The sequence below is a fragment of the Pseudophryne corroboree genome, chromosome 9, assembly GCF_028390025.1.
Source record: "Pseudophryne corroboree isolate aPseCor3 chromosome 9, aPseCor3.hap2, whole genome shotgun sequence".
Taxonomy (NCBI): domain Eukaryota; kingdom Metazoa; phylum Chordata; class Amphibia; order Anura; family Myobatrachidae; genus Pseudophryne; species Pseudophryne corroboree.
This window is the reverse complement of record NC_086452.1, coordinates 183,261,453-183,278,620: the sequence shown is the minus strand read 5'-3', so window position 1 is coordinate 183,278,620 and position 17,168 is coordinate 183,261,453. Positions and strand designations below refer to the sequence as shown.

The window sequence follows — 17,168 nt, the reverse complement described above, 5'->3', positions numbered from 1 at the left end:
GAAGAAGTTTATGGACGCGACAGTGGTCAGGTGATGCGGATTCCAAGCGGCATATGGAAGTTTGCCGTATAAAGGGGAGGAATTATTTGGGGTCGGTCTATCGGACTTGGTGGCCACGGCAACAGCCGGAAAATCCACCTTTTTTACCTCAGGTCACCTCCCAACAGAAAAAGACACCGTCTTTTCAGCCTCAGTCCTTTCGTTCTCATAAGAACAAGCGGGCAAAAGGCCATTCATATCTGCCTGAGGCAAAGGAAAGGGTAAGAGACTGCAGCAAGCAGCTCTTTCCCAGGAGCAGAAGCACTCCCCCGCTTCTGAAAAGTCTTCAGCATGTCGCTGGGGCCTTACAAGCGGACTCGGGTCCGGTGGGGGGGTCGTCTCAAGAATTTCAGCGCGCAGTGGGCTCACTCGCAAGTCGACCCCTGGATCCTGCAGGTAGTATCACAGGGGTACAGATTGGAATTCGAGACGTCTCTTCCTCGCAGATTCCTGAAGTCTGCTTTACCAACATCTCCCTCCGACAGGGAGACGGTGTTGGAAGCTATTCACAAGCTGTATTCCCAGCAAGTAATAGTCAAGGTACCCCTACTACAACAAGGAAAGGGGTATTATTCCACGCTGTTTGTGGTACCGAAGCCGGACGGCTCGGTGAGACCTATTCTAAGTCTGAAATCTTTTGAACACTTACATACAAAGGTTCAAGTTCAAGATGAAATCACTCAGAGCAGTGATAGCGAATCTGGAAGAAGGGGACTTTATGGTGTCCTTGGACCTCAAGGATGCTTACCTCCATGTCCCAATTTGCCCTTCAAACCAAGGGTACCTCAGGTTCGTGGTACAAAACTGTCACTATCAGTTTCAGACGTTGCCGTTTGGATTGTCCACGGCACCCCGGGTCTTTACCAAGGTAATGGCCGAAATGATGATTCTTCTTCGAAGAAAAGGCGTATTAATTATCCCTTACTTGGACGATCTCCTGATAAGGGCAAGATCCAGAGAACAGTTAGAGGCCGGTGTAGCACTAACCCAAGTAGTGCTGCAACACCACGGGTGGATTCTAAATTTTCCAAAATCCCAGCTGAGCCCGACGACACGTCTGCTGTTCCTAGGGATGATTCTGGACACAGTTCAGAAAAAGGTTTTTCTCCCGGAGGAGAAAGCCAGGGAGTTATCCGAGCTAGTCAGGAACCTCCTAAAACCAGGAAAAATGTCAGTGCATCAATGCACAAGAGTCCTGGGTAAATGGTGGCTTCTTACGAAGCGATTCCATTCGGCAGATTCCACGCAAGAACCTTTCAGTGGGATCTGCTGGACAAATGGTCCGGATCGCATCTTCAGATGCATCAGCGGATAGCCCCGTCTCCAAGGACAAGGGGGTCTCTTCTGTGGTGGTTGCAGAGTGCTCACCTTTTTGGAGGGCCGCAGATTCGGCATTCAGGACTGGGTCCTGGTGACCACGAATGCCAGCCTGAGAGGCTGGGGAGCAGTCACACAGGGAAGAAATTTCCAGGGAGTGTGGTCAAGCCTGGAGACTTCACTTCACATAAATATACTGGAGCTAAGGGCAATTTACAATGCTCTAAGCCTGGCAAGACCTCTGCTTCAGGGTCAGCCGGTGTTGATCCAGTAGGGCAACACCACGGCAGTCGCCCACGTAAACAGACAGGGCGACACAAGAAGCAGGAGGGCAATGGCAGAAGCTGCAAGGATTTTTCACTGGGCAGAAAATCATGTGATAGCACTGTCAGCAGTGTTCATTCCGGGAGTGGACAACTGGGAAGCAGACTTCCTCAGCAGACACGATCACCACCCGGGAGAGTGGGGACTTCATCCAGAAGTCTTCCACATGATTGTGAACCGTTGGGAAAAACCAAAGGTGGACATGATGGCGTCCCGCCTCAACAAAAAACTGGACAGGTATTGTGCCAGGTCAAGAGACCCTCAGGCAATAGCTGTGGACGCGTTGGTAACACCATGGGTGTACCAGTCAATGTATGTGTTCCCCCCTCTGCCTCTCATACCCAAGGTACTGAGAATTATAAGGCGAAGGGGAGTAAGAACGATACTCGTGGCTCCGGATTTGCCAAGAAAGACTTGGTACCCGGAACTTCAAGAGATGCGCACGGAGGATCCGTGCACTCTACCTCTAGACTTACCGCGGCTGCGTTTGACGGCATGGCGGTTGAACGCCGGATCCTGAAGGAGAGGGCTCCGACGGAGGAATTTCAACTGGGTCGATTCCTACATTTCCTGCAAACAGGATTGTCTATGGGCCTCAAATTGGGGTCCATTAAGGTTCAAATTTCGGCCCTGTCGATTTTCTTCCAGAAAGAATTGGCTTCAGTTCCTGAAGTCCAAGCTTTTGTCAAAGGAGTACTACATATACAGCCCCGGTTGTGCCTCCAGTGGCACTGTGGGATCTCAATGTAGTTTTGGGATTCCTCAAATCCCATTGGTTTGAGCCACTCAAATCGGTGGATTTGAAATATCTTACATGGAAAGTGACCATGCTACTGGCCCTGGCTTCGGCCAGGAGAGTGTCAGAATTGGCGGCTTTTTCGTACAAAAGCCATATCTGATTTTCCATTGGGACAGGGCAGAACTGCGGACGCGTCCTCAGTTTCTCCCTAAGGTGGTATCAGCGTTTCACCTGAACCAACCTGTTGTGGTGCCTGCGGCTTCTAGCGACTTGGAGGACTCCAAGTTGTTCGACGTTGTCAGAGCCTTAAAAATATATATATATATTTCAAGGACGGCTGGAGTCAGAAAGTCTGACTCTCTGTTTATACTGTATGCACCCAACAAGCTGGGTGTTCCTGCGTCTAAGCAGACGATTGCTCGTTGGATTTGTAGCACAATTCAACTTGCGCATTCTGTGGCAGGCCTGCCACAGCCAAAATCTGTAAATGCCCACTCCACAAGGAAGGTGGGCTCACCTTGGGCGGCTGCCCGAGGGGTCTCGGCATTACAACGCTGCCGAGCAGCTACGTGGTCAGGGGAGAACACGTTTGTAAAATTCTACAAATTTGATACCCTGGCTAAGGAGGACCTGGAGTTCTCTCATTCAGTGCTGCAGTCATCCGCACTCTCCCGCCCGTTTGGGAGCTTTGGTATAATCCCCATGGTCCTGACGGAGTCCCCAGCATCCACTTAGGACGTCAGAGAAAATAAGAATTTACTTACCGATAATTCTATTTCTCGTAGTCCGTAGTGCATGCTGGGCGCCCATCCCAAGTGCGGATTGTCTGCAATACTTGTACATAGTTATTGTTACAAAAATCGGGTTATTATTGTTGGAAGCCATCTTTTCAGAGGCTCCTCTGTTATCATGCTGTTAACTGGGTTCAGATCTCAAGTTGTACAGTGTGATTGGTGTGGCTGGTATGAGTCTTACCCGGGATTCAAAATCCTTCCTTATTGTGTACGCTCGTCCGGGCACAGTATCCTAACTGAGGCTTGGAGGAGGGTCATAGGGGGAGGAGCCAGTGCACACCACCTAGTGGTCAAACTTTTAATTTTGTGCCCTGTCTCCTGCGGAGCCGCTATTCCCCATGGTCCTGACTGAGTCCCCAGCATCCACTACGGACTACGAGAAATAGAATTATCGGTAAGTAAATTCTTATTTTTTTTAGTCATTTTCATTGATTAGTCTGTGCTTGTGCAAAATGTATGTGTTACAGTGATACAGGTTGAGTATCCCTTATCCAAAATGCTTGGGACCAGAGGTATTTTGGATATCGGATTTTTCCGTATTTTGGAATAATTGCATACCATAATGAGATATAATGGTGATGTTACCTAAAGTTAAGCACAGAATGCATTTATGTTACATATACACCTTACACATACAGCCTGAAGGTAGTTTTAGCCAATATTTTTTTATAACTTTGTGCATTAAACAGTGTGTGTACATTCACACAATTCATTTATGTTTCACATACACCTTATACATTATACACACAGCCTGAAGGTCATTTAATACAATATTTTAATAACTTTGTGTATTAAACAAAGTTTGTGTACATTGAAAAAAACAAAGGTTTCACTCTCTCACTCGAAAAAGTCCGTATTTCGGAATATTCCGTATTTCGGAATATTTGGATGTGGGATACTCAACCTGTATTTTGATTCTGACACTTTGTAGACACAGGTCCATCTGCTTTGTAAGGATGATTACACATTAATAGGAAAGTATAAATTTTGCAGGGTAAAAGAACAAACTGCTCTATGTAGCCGACCCATTGTAGTGTCCGTTTCATGGGTTTTTTGTTGTTGGTTATTTGGGGATTTTAGATTCATTTATTGGGAAACAAAGCTTTAAAATAGCCCTATGTGTTTTTAAAAAAATGCTATTTCTGGGAGGGAGGCCACATCTGGGAAATCATTCCATGGCTCTTTTATCCTCTTTTCTATGAAAGTGCATAAATCCTGCTAGTCCTCATGTTCTATCAATTTGCATATTGGTTACATTTCTTTTTAACCTGCTTTATGCTATTCTTTACGTTTTTTTAATATGGTGCAAAAAATGGCTTCTGCACACTGCGTACAGCAGCACATATTGCATGGGGTAATAGTGACTCCAGAGAGAGCCGGGATACGTTCCTAGCATGCAGTAGCACATATTGCATGGGGTAATAGTGACTCCAGAGAGAGCCGGGATACATTCCTAGCATGCAGCAGCACATATTGCATAGGGTAATAGTGACTCCAGAGAGAGCCGGGATACGTTCCTAGCATGCAGCAGCACATATTGCATGGGGTAGCAGTCACTCCAGGGAGAACCGGGATACGTTCCTAGCATGCAGCAGCACATATTGTATGGTGCAATAGTCAGAGATAGCCAGAAACGTTCTTGGCATATAATCTTATGTCTCTTGTTTGTAATGAAAAACCCTATTGAGTCCCCTTTAACTTTCCCTAAGCTCTTTCTGGGGGCACACTATTTTGCTTAAAAGTAAACATGAGTACATTAGAAAAACAATAGTGTAACTTGCACCCTCTAACCGTAGCTTCGTCTCAACTCACGAGCACCATCCACAATTTAATTCACCCCTTTGAACTTTTACTCTGGACATATGAATTTCCTAGTTCCTACATGGAGATTATGCCATCTATAAACCAATAAATGGAACCAGAGTGTTAAAAAGTAAATGTCTGTTAACGCACAAAGGAATGTGTTTCGTAATGTTAAGGCCCAGATTCAGCAACCCTTGGAGAGTGATAAACTGCACGGTGATAAAGTGGCAGCCAACAAGCTCCTGTCATGTTACAGGCTGTGTTTGAAAAATGACAGGAGCTGATTGTACTTTATCACCGTGCAATTTATCACACTACAAGGCTTGATAAATGTGGGCCTAAGTCTCTTTACTCTTGAGTATCAACTTTATTTCATATGTCTCTTTGCATTATCCTTTTTTTAAAAGTTGCTGCACGCCATGGACTTCAAAGTCTGGGCAAAGTTGCTGTGTCTCGACGCATGCCTCCACCTGCAAATTTGCCCAGTCTAAAAGCAGAAAATAAAGGCAATGACCCCAACGTGAACATTGTGCCCAAAGATGGAACAGGCTGGGCGTCCAAACAAGACCAGTGTGAAGAAGAGAAGTAAGTTGTATTACTAATGCTCAAAGCCTTTTTGCGTACAACAAGCCCAAGCATTTGTTTCTTTGAAACTTATTTTCTTAGTTGTCTACTAGGGGGCACAGGAGACGCTACACTGGGTATAGGCTGGCTGGGAGCTAGGCAGGCACCAAGAGTAACATATTTTATTTTGTTTTGCTTTAGAACACCAGAAGTGCCACCATCACCACCACCACCACCTCCAAAGCCAGTTGTTCCCCCTACACCAGAGGTTCCTGTTGTTGCCAAATCATGGGCTAGTACCAAGCCAGGTGGGCAAGTTGAAGGTAAGAAAGGTTTTGAAATCTCAAACACCTTGTTCATTATAGGATATTTTTTGTAGACAATAAGGGATCTTTTCAAAAATGGCCATATGGATGCTATCATAATAAAATATAAATCTATTTCTCCCATCATGGTTTTACGTAAAATGGTGTCATTTTGCTTTGTTGTCTATAGGAATGTCCTATTCATAAGTTCTTTGGAAGTAATAAGGTGTAAATTCCATTCTAACTTTTTTAAAGAGTGCACAATTTACTACTAAGGGCTGTATTCAATTCAAGTCGGATTTCCCGACTTGAAGGATAAACGGGAGTTTAAGGTCGAATCTAGATATGACCTATTCGATCAAACTACCGTTTATCTGACAAGTCAGAAAATCCAATTTGCCGGAAAGCATATGGATTGGCAGATTAGCCGCGGATCCACGTGTTTTGTTTTAGCAGCGTTTCCGAAAATGTCAATCCGACTTTAAAAAAAAGTTGGATTGGCATTATTGGAAACTGCCAAATCCGACGTATTTGGCCACTAATTGAATACTGCAACTTTGGGTCTTTTCCGTCGGAAAGGATCCAACATCAATTGAATACACCCCTGAACCTTTATTGTATCCCATTTGTAAGTAGCAAATTACATTAAAAATTTTTAACTTGGGAGGTATGACATATATGGGTTAATGTGTGCATATACACAGGAACTATATGGTATAGAAGGATCCTGAATGATTTTGGTCCTTTTAAGAATCTGACATATGCCTGACTTCATGCCCTTCTATATCCCCAAACATTCCGATAATACATTTTTCTCTAACGTCCTAGAGGATGCTGGGGACTCCGTAAGGACCATGGGGATAGACGGGCTCCGCAGGAGACATGGGCACTTTAAGAAAGACTTTAGTTCCTGGTGTGCACTGGCTCCTCCCTCTATGCCCCTCCTCCAGACCTCAGTTTGATACTGTGCCCAGAGGAGCTGGGTGCTTTTCAGTGAGCTCTCCTGAGTTTGCTGATAGAAAGTATTTTGTTAGGTTTTTTATTTTCAGGGAGCTCTGCTGGCAACAGACTCCCTGCATCGAGGGACTGAGGGGAGAGAAGCAGCCCTACTCTCTGAAGCTAGGTTCTGCTTCTTAGGCTACTGGACACCATTAGCTCCAGAGGGATTGGTACGCAGGATCTCACCCTCGCCGTCCATCCCAGAGCCGCACCGCCATCCCCCTCGCAGAGCCGGAAGATAGAAGCCGGGTGAGTATGAGAAGAAAATAAGACTTCAGAGGCGGCAGAAGACTTCATGGTCTTCACTGAGGTAACGCACAGCACTGCAGCTGTGCGCCATTGCTCCCACACACCTCACATACTCCGATCACTGTAAGGGCGCAGGGGGGGGCGCCCTGGGCAGCAATAGAAACCTCTTATTTGGCAAAAGGAGCATATATACAGCTGGACACTGTATATATGCAGGAGCCCCCGCCAATTTTACACTTTTAGCGGGACAGAAGCCCGCCGTCGAGGGGGCGGGGCTTCTCCCTCAGCACTCACCAGCGCCATGTTTTTCTCCACAGCACCGCTGAGAGGAAGCTCCCCGGACTCTCCCCTGCTTATACCACGGTAGAAGAGAGGGTTTTAAAGAAGAGGGGGGGCACATAATTCGGCGCAGATAATAACAGCGCTACTGGGTAAACATTAAATTGCTGTGTTTTTTCCTGGGTCATATAGCGCTGGGTGTGTGCTGGCATACTCTGTCTCTCCAAAGGGCCTTGTGGGGAAATTATCTTCAGATGAGCATTCCCTGAGTGTGTGGTGTGTCGGTACGTGTGTGTCGACATGTTTGAGGTGGAGCAAATGTGTGTGTGTGTGAGTGGTGTCTCCGTCGACAACGCCGACACCTGATTGGATATGTGAAATTAAGTGCTAAGGTAAATTTATTGCACAAAAGATTAGAGAACAGACAGTGAATCTACACATGTCTGTCCCTATGTCGCAGAGACCTTCAGAGTCTCACAACGCTCACTATCCAAAATAATAGACACTGATATCGACACGGAGTCTGACTCCAGTGTCGACTACGATAATGCAAAGTTACAGCCAAAACTGGCAGAAAAGTATTCAATATATGATTATTGTAATAAAAGATGTTTTGCATATCACTGATGACTCATCTGTCCCTGACACAAGGGTACACATGTTTAAGGGGAAGAAAGCTGAGGTAAATTTCCCTCTCATGAAGAAAAAAGAATTCTCAGGGAGTATCCTTTCCCTGCTAGGGCCAGGATACGATGGGAATCTTCCCCTAGGGTGGACAAAGCTTTGTCGCGTTTACCCAAAAGGTAGCGCTGACTTAACAGCTATCCTCAGGGATCCTGCAGACAGCATGCAGTAAAAGTACTATGAAGTCCATTTACGCACATTCTGGTACACTACTCAGACCGGCGATTGTGTCCGCATGGGTTTATAGCGCTGTAGCAGCGTGGACAGATACCTTAACAGCGGAGATTGAAACCCTAGATAAGGATACCATGTTATTGACCCTAGTATGTATGTGTGTGTGTGTGTGTATATATATATATATATATATATATATATATATATATATATATATATATATATATATATATATATATATATACATATACACAATCTATCACATGCCCAAAGAGACATTAGTCTACTGGGTTCTAGAGTCAACGCTATGTCGATTTCTGCTAGACGTGTACTGTGGAACATGCAATGGACAGGTGATGCCGACTAAAAGAGACATATGGAAGGTTTACCTTACAAGGCTGAGGAATTGTGTGGAGAAGGGCTCTCGGACCTGGTCTCCACAGCTATAGCTGGTAATTCTGATCTTTTGCCTTATATTTCCTCAGCCTAAGAAAGCACGACATTATCAAATGCAGTCCTTCAGTCGCAGAATAACAAGAAAGTACGAGGAGCGTCCTTTCTTACCAGAGGTCAGGGCACAGCTAGTTCCCAGGAACAGAAGTCCTCCCCGGCCTCTACTACATCCACCGCATGACGCTGGAGCTCCGCTAAGGGAGTCCGTCCCAGTGGGAGCACGTCTTCGACTCTTCAGCCACATCTGAGTTCACTCACATGTGGATCCCGGGGCAATAAAAAATTTGTTTCTCAGGGTTACAAGCTGGAATTCAAAAGGTGCTTCCTCGCCGGTTTTTCCTTATCGGGCCTACCGGCTTCTCCCCCAGAAAGGGAGATGATATTAAATACAATTCACACATTGTATCTCCAACAGGTGGTGCTCAAGGTTCCCCTCCTGCAACAAGGAAGGCGATATGACTCAACCTTGGCTGTAGTCCCGAAACCGTACGGTTCGGTCAGACCTATTTAAAATTATAATCTCTGAACCTATACGGGAAAAGGTTCAAATTTAAAGTGGAATCGCCCAGAGCGATCATCGCCAGCCTGGAAGGGGGGGATTTGATGGTGTATCTAGACATAAAGGCTGCATACCTTCATGTTCCCATTTATCCACCCCATCAGGCGTACCTGACAATTGCGATACAGGATTGTCATTACCAATTTCAGGGTAATTGGCGGATATAATGGTGCTCCTACGCAAGCAAGGAGTCAGTTATCCCATACTTGAACGATCTCCTAATAAGGGTGAGATCAAAAGAGCAGTTGTTGAACAGCGTGTCACTTTCGCTGAAGGGTCACAGCAACACGGCTGGATTCTCAATTTCCCGAGGTCACAGTTGGTTCCTATAACTCGTCTGCCCTTCTTGGGTATGATTCTGGATACAGACCAGAAATGGGTTTACCTTCAGATAGAGAAGGCCCAGGAACTCATGACTCTAGTCAAGGACCTATTGAAACCAAGACAGGTGTTAGTGCATCACTGCACTCGAGTCCTGGGAAAAACATTCCCTTCGGCAGGTTCCATGCGAAGACTTCAAATGGGACCTACTGGACAAGTGGTCCGGGTCACATCTACAGATTCATCAGTTGTTCACCCTATCCCCCAGTGCCAGGGTATCTCTTCTGTGGTGGCTGCAGAGTGCTCACCTTCTAGAGGGCCGCAGATTCGGCATTCAGGACTGGATCCTGGTGACCACGGACGCGAGCATCCGAGGCTGGGGAGCAGTCACACGGAAGAAATTTCCAAGGTCTTTGGTCAAGTCAAGAGACTTGTCTTCACATCAACATATTGGAACTAAGGGCCATATACAACGCCCTAGTCAAGCGGAGACCTTTCTTCGCGACCAACCGGTTCTGATCCAGTCAGACAACGTCACCGCAGTAGCTCATGTAAACCGCCAAGGCGGCACAAGGAGCAGAGTGGCGATGGCGGAAGCCACCAGAATTCTTCGCTGGGCAGAGAATCGTGTAAGAGCACTGTCAACAGGGTTCATTCCGGAAGTGAACAACTAGGAAGCAGACTTCCTCACCAGACATACGTCCTGGAGAGTGGAGACTTCATCAGGGAGTCTTCGCACAGATTGCAGTTCGGTGGGGACTGCCACAGATAGACATGATGGTGTCCCGCCTCAACAAGTAGCTGCAGAGTTATTGCGCCTGGTCAAGAGACCCTCAGGCAGTAGCGTTAGACGCCCTAGTGACACCGTGGGTGTTCCAGTCAGTCTATGTATTTCCTCCTCTTCCTCCCATACCCAAGGGATGAGAATAATAAGAAAAAGGAGGAGTGAGAACAATCCTCATTGTTCCTGATTGGCCACGAAGGATCTGGTATCCGGATCTGCAGGAAATGCTTACAGAAGATCCGTGGCCTCTTCCTCTAAGGCAGGACCTGTTGCAACAGGCCCCATGTCTGTTCCAAGACTTACCGTGGCTGCGTTTGACGGCATGGCGGTTGAACGCCGGATCCTAGCGGAAAAAGGCATTCCGGATGAGGTCATTCCTACGCTGATAAGGGCTAGGAAGGACGTGACATCTAAACATCATCACCGTATATGGCGAAGATATGTTTCTTGGTGTGAGGCCAGGAATGCGCCTACGGAAGAATACCATCTGGGCCGTTTCCTTCACTTCCTACAAACTGGAGTGAATTTGGGCCTAAAACTTAGGCTCCATTAAGGTTCAGATTTCGGCCCTGTCCATTTTCTTTCGAAAAGAATTGGCTTCTCTCCCAGAAGTTCAGACTTTTGTGAAGGGAGTGCTGCATTTTCAGCCTCCTTTTGTACCTCTGGTGGAGCCCTGGGACCTTAACGTGGTGTTAAGTTTCCTTAAGTCACACTGGTTTTGAACCACCTAAAACGGTAGAGTTAAAATATCTCACTTGGAAGGTGGTCATGTTATTAGCCTTGGCTTCGGCTAGGCAAGTGTCGGAATTGGCGGCTTTGTCTCATAAAAGCCCCTTTCTGGTTTTCCATGTCGATGGAGCGGAGTTGCGGACACGTCCTCAATTCCTGCCTAAGGTGGTGTCATCCTTTCATGTGAACCAGCCTATTGTGGTGCCTGTGGCTACGCGTGACTTGGAGGACTCCAAGTCCCTGAATGTGGTAAGGGCTTTGAAAATGTACGTAGCCAGAACGGCTAGAGTCAGAAAAACAGAATCACTGTTTGTCCTATATGCTGCCAACAAGCTTGGCGCTTCTGCTGCAAAGCAGACTATTGCCCGCTGGATTTGTAACACATGCTCATTCTATGGCGGGATTGCCGTTGCCTAAATCGGTTAGGACCCATTTCACTAGGAAGGTGGGCTCTTCTTGGGCGGCTGCCCGAGGGGTCTCGGCATTACAGTTGTGCCGAGCTGCTACTTGGTCAGGTTCAAACACTTTTGCTAAGTTCTACAAGTTTGATACCCTGGCTGAGGAGGACCTCTTGTTTGCTCAATCAGTGCTGCAGAGTCATCCGCACTCTCCCGCCCGTTTGGGAGCTTTGGTATAATCCCCATGGTCCTTACGGAGTCCCCAGCATCCTCTAGGACGTTAGAGAAAATAAATTTTAAACCTACCGGTAAATCTTTTTCTCGTAGTCCGTAGAGGATGCTGGGCGCCCGTCCCAAGTGCGGACTACTTCTGCAGTACTTGTATATAGTTATTGCTTCAATAAGGGTTATGTTATAGTTGCATCGGTCCTGAACTGATGCTATGTTGTTTTCATACTATTAACTGGGTTGTTATCACAAGTTATACGGTGTGATTGGTGTGGCTGGTATGAATCTTGCCCGTGGATTAACAAAAACCTTTCCTCGTACTGTCCATCTCCTCTGGGCACAGTTTCTCTAACTGAGGTCTGGAGGAGGGGCATAGAGGGAGGAGCCAGTGCACACCAGGAACTAAATTATTTCTTAAAGTGCCCATGTCTCCTGCGGAGCCCGTCTATCCCCATGGTCCTTACGGAGTCCCCAGCATCCTCTATGGACTACGAGAAAAAGATTTACCAGTAGGTTTCAAATCTTATTTTTCCAAGCGCCTGCAAAAGCAAGATACACAGCGTTGCCTATGGCCGCAGAAGAACATTCCCATTCATTGTTTTTTCTCTACAAGACGTCACCCAGTGCAGTGAATGTCACACAAGCTATTATGGTAGGCTGCTAGAATCTCGCTAATTGCCATCCTCTGATGCCCTCGACTCTGACTCTTGTGGGGTATTGGTCACCATCACCATGGAGTAGAGGATATCAGTTATAGTACCGCATACAGGAGGCACAGCTGACCAAAGTGCCTACTCTCTCCCTGTAGCGGGAGACAAGTTATTAGAAGTCGTCCATATCATAAATTTGTGTTTACAAGGACAACGCTCTTCTTAAGGACAGGTTTGCATAAGGGTTTGATGAGCAGCAGTGTCAGAAATCCACCTGGTCATCTATCCACACATTTGATGAAGTATAGCATAATCACTGTTTTGTACTGTCTAAAACCTTTTTCGCTTACGTCCTAGAGGATGCTGGGGACTCCGTAAGGACCATGGGGTATAGACGGGCTCCGCAGGAGTCGTGGGCACTCGATGACTTTAGATGGGTGTGCACTGGCTCCTCCCTCTATGCCCCTCCTCCAGACCTCAGTTAGATCCTGTGCCCAGAGGAGACTGGATGCACTGCAGGGGAGCTCTACTGAGTTTCTCTGAAAAAGTCTTTGTTAGGTTTTTTATTTTCAGGGAGCACTGCTGGCAACAGGCTCCCTGCATCGTAAGACTGAGGGGAGAGAAGCAGTCCTACTTAACTGATAGGCTCTGCTTCTTAGGCTACTGAACGCCATTAGCTCCAGAGGGTCGGAACACAGGTGTCGTCCTCGCTGTTCGTCCCGGAGCCGCGCCGCCATCCTCCTCACAGAGTCGGAAGATAGAAGCCGGGTGAGTATAAGAAGAAAGAAGACTTCACAGGCGGCAGAAGACTTCAGATCTTCACTGAGGTACCAGTGCGCGCCATTGCTCCCACACATATACACACACAGAAGGCACTGTACGGGTGCAGGGCGCAGGGGAGGCGCCCTGGGCAGCAATGTTCACCTCAAGGGACACTGGCTAATATATTAGATACTGCGGAGGCAGTATATTGAAAACCCCCCGCCAGTATAAAGAATTTGAGCGGGACCGAAGCCCGTCGTTGAGGGGGCGGAGCTTGATTCTCCAGCACTAACCAGCGCCATTTTTCTCCACAGCAAGCTGCAGAGAAGCTGCTCCCCGGACTCTCCCCTGCTGAGCAAGTACAGAAAACCAGAGGTAACCTTTCCCCCATCTCATGAGCTGAACGCTTTATTTGAAAAAGCTTGGGAAACTCCAGACAAGAAACTGCAGATTCCCAAGAAAATTCTTATGGCGTATCCTTTCCCCGCACAGGACAGGTTACGGTGGGAATCCTCGCCCAGGGTGGACAAGGCTTTGACGCGCTTGTCCAAAAAGGTGGCGCTACAGTCTCCAGACACGGCAGCCCTCAAGGATCCTGCTGATCGCAGACAGGAGACTACCTTAAAATCAATTTTTGCTCAGACCGGCAGTAGCGTCGGCATGGGTATGTAGCGCAATAGCAGCATGGCAGATAACTTGTCATCTGACATTGACACCCTAGATAAGGATAGCATTTTATTGACCTTGGGTCATATTAAAAACACAGCGTTATATATGAGAGACGCTGCGAGAGATGTTGGGTTCAAGAGCCAATGCCATGGCAATTTCTGCAAGGCGAGCCCTGTGGACCTGCCAATGGACGGGTGATGCCGATTCAAAGAGACATATGGAAACTTTGCCTTACAAGGGTGAGGTTTTATTTGGGATGGGCCTCGCGGACCTGGCTTCCACAGCTACCGCGGGTAAATCTTCTTTTTTGCCTAATGTTCCCCCACAGCAAAAGAAAACACCTCAATATCAGATGCAGTCCTTTCAGTCGCATAAGTCCAGAACAGGTCGGGGCTCGTCCTTCCTCGCCAGAGGTAAGCTCGTCCTTCCTCGCCAGAGGTAAGGGTAGAGGGAAAAGAGTGCCTACTACGGCTAGTTCCCTGGAACAGAAGTCCTCCCCGGCATGACGCTGGGGCTCCACTGCGGGAGTCCGCACCGGTGGGGGCACGTCTTCGACTCTTCAGCCAGGTCTGGGTTCTGTCAGATTTGGATCCTTGGGCGATAGAAATTGTATCCCAAGGCTACAAACTGGAGTTCGAAGAAGTGCCTCCTCGCCGGTTTTTCAAGTCGGCTTTGCCAGCTTCTCTCCCAGAGAGGGAAATAGTTTTAGCTGCAATACAAAAGCTGTGTCGACAGCAGGTGATTATCAAGGTTCCCCTAATACAACAGAGGAAAGGGTACTATTCAACCCTATTTGTGGTCCCGAAACCGGATGGCTCGGTCAGACCCGTTCTGAATCTAAAATCCCTAAACCTGTATCTAAAGAGGTTCAAATTCAAGATGGAATCTCTCCGGGCAGTGATCTCCAGCCTGGAAGGGGGGGATTTTATGGTATCACTAGACATAAAGGATGCATACCTTCATGTCCCCATTTATCCTCCTCATCAGGCGCACCTGAGATTCGCTGTACAGGACTGTCATTACCAGTTTTAGACGTTGCCGCTTGGGCTGTCCACAACCCTGAGGATTTTCACCAAGGTTATGGCGGAAATGATGGTGCTCCTACGCAGGCAAGGGGTCACAATTATCCCATACTTGGACGATCTCCTGATAAAAGCGAGATCGAGAGATCAGTTGCTGAAAAGCGTGTCACTCTCCCTGAGAGTGCTGCAGCAACACGGCTAGATCCTAAATCTGCCAAAGTCGCAGTTGATTCCAACGACTCTGCTATCATTTTTAGGCATGATTCTGGACACGGAAAAGAAGAGGGTTTTTCTCCCAACGGAAAAAGCCCAGGAACTCCAGAGCATGGTCAGAGAACTGTTAAAGCCAAAAAGAGTGTCCGTTCATCAATGCACTCGAGTACTGGGAAAGATGGTGGCGGCCTACGAGGGCATTCCCTTCGGCAGGTTCCATGCGAGGACAATTCAGTGGGACCTTCTGGACAAGTGGTCGGGGTCCCATCTTCAAATACATCAGAAAATAAGCCTGTCCCCCAGGGCCAGGGTGTCTCTCCTGTGGTGGCTGCAGAGTGCTCACTTTCTAGAGGGTCGCAGGTTCGGCATTCAAGACTGGGTTTTGGTAACCACGGACGCGAGCCTCCGAGGTTGGAGCAGTCACACAAGGAAGAAATTTTCAGGGACTGTGGTCAAGCCAGGAGGCTTGTCTACACATCAACGTGCTGGAATTAAGGGCCATATACAACGGCCTACGACAAGCGGAGACTCTTCTTCTCGACCTACCTGTTCTGATTCAATCGGACAACGTCACAGCAGTGGCTCATGTAAACCGCTAAGGCGGGACAAGGAGCAGAGTGGCAATGGCGGAAGCCACCAGGGTTCTTCGCTGGGCGGAAAATCACGTAAGCGCGCTGTCAGCAGTCTTCATTCCGGGAGTGGACAACTGGGAAGCAGACTTCCTCAGCAGACACGATCTCCATCCAGGAGAGTGGGGACTTCATCAAGAAGTTTTTACAGAGATAACAAGTCGTTGGGGGCTTCCTCAAATAGACTTGATGGCGTCACGCCTCAACAAGAAACTTTGGAGGTATTGTTCCAGGTCAAGGGACCCTCAGGCTGTAGCGGTAGACGCCCCGGTGACACCGTGGGTGTTTCCGTTGGTCTATGACTTCCCTCCTCTTCCACTCATCTCAAAAATATTGAGAATCATAAGACGAAAAAGAGTCCAGACAATACTCATTGTTCCGGATTGGCCTCGAAGGGCCTCGTATTCAGATCTTCAGGAAATGCTCACAGAAGATCCGTGGCCTCTTCCTCCCAGGGAGGACCTGTTGCAGCAGGGACCCTGCGTGTTCCAAGACTTACCGCGGTTACGTTTGACGGCATGGCGGTTGAACGCCAAATCCTAGCTAGGAAAGGTATTCCGGGGGAAGTCATCCCTACTCTGATAAAAGCTAGGAAGGAGGTGACGGCGAAACATTATCACCGTATCTGGAGGAAATATGTATCTTGGTGTGAAGCCAAGAATGCTCCTACGGAAGATTTCCACCTGGGCCGTTTTCTCCACTTTCTGCAGACAGGAGTGGATATGGGCCTAAAGTTAGGCTCCATTAAGGTGCAGATTTCGGCCCTGTCAATATTCTTTCAAAAGGAATTGGCTTCTCTCCCAGAATTTCAGTATTTTGTTAAGGGAGTGCTGCACACCCAGCCTCCTTTTGTGCCCCCAGTGGCGCCATGGGACATTAATGTGGTGTTACAGTTCCTTAAGTCACACTGGTTTGAACCTCTTCAAACCGTTGAGTTAAAAATTTTCACTTGGAAAGTGGTCATGTTAGCCTTGGCATCTGCGAGCCGGGTGTCCGAATTAGCGGCTTTGTCTCACAAAAGCCCCTATCTGATTTTCCATGTGGATAGAGCAGAGTTGAGGACTCGTCCTCAATTTCTGCCTAAGGTGGTTTCATTGTTTCATATGAACCAACCTATTGTGGTGCCTGTGGCTACGGGTGACTTGGAGGATTCCAAGTCTCTTGATGTAGTCAGGGCCTTAAAAGTTTATGTAGCCAGGATGGCTCGGGTTAGGAAAACAGAGGCACTGTTTGTCCTGTATGCAGCCAACAAGGTTGGCGCTCCTGCTTCTAAGCAGACTATTGCCCGCTGGATCTGTAATACGATTCAGCAGGCTCATTCTACGGCTGGATTGCCGTTACCAAATTCGGTAAAGGCCCATTCCACTAGGAAGGTGGGCTCTTCTTGGGTGGCTGCCCGAGGTGTCTCGGCATTACAACTTTGCCGAGCAGCTACTTGGTTGGGTTCAAACACTTTTGCTAAATTCTATAAGTTTGATACT

General features: G+C 47.6%; 1 protein-coding gene across 7 annotated transcripts in view; it reads left to right on the top strand.

The window, feature by feature from the left end:
* Nucleotides 1-17,168, top strand: part of PRRC2C (proline rich coiled-coil 2C) — a 265,459-nt gene that overhangs the window by 88,833 nt on the left and 159,458 nt on the right. For all 7 annotated transcript variants that reach the window (XM_063940000.1, XM_063939999.1, XM_063939997.1 and 4 more), the window contains exons 3-4: nt 5,424-5,601; nt 5,782-5,903. In XM_063940000.1, coding sequence (XP_063796070.1) covers nt 5,424-5,601; nt 5,782-5,903 — 300 coding nt within the window. The remainder of the gene's footprint in view (nt 1-5,423; nt 5,602-5,781; nt 5,904-17,168) is intronic.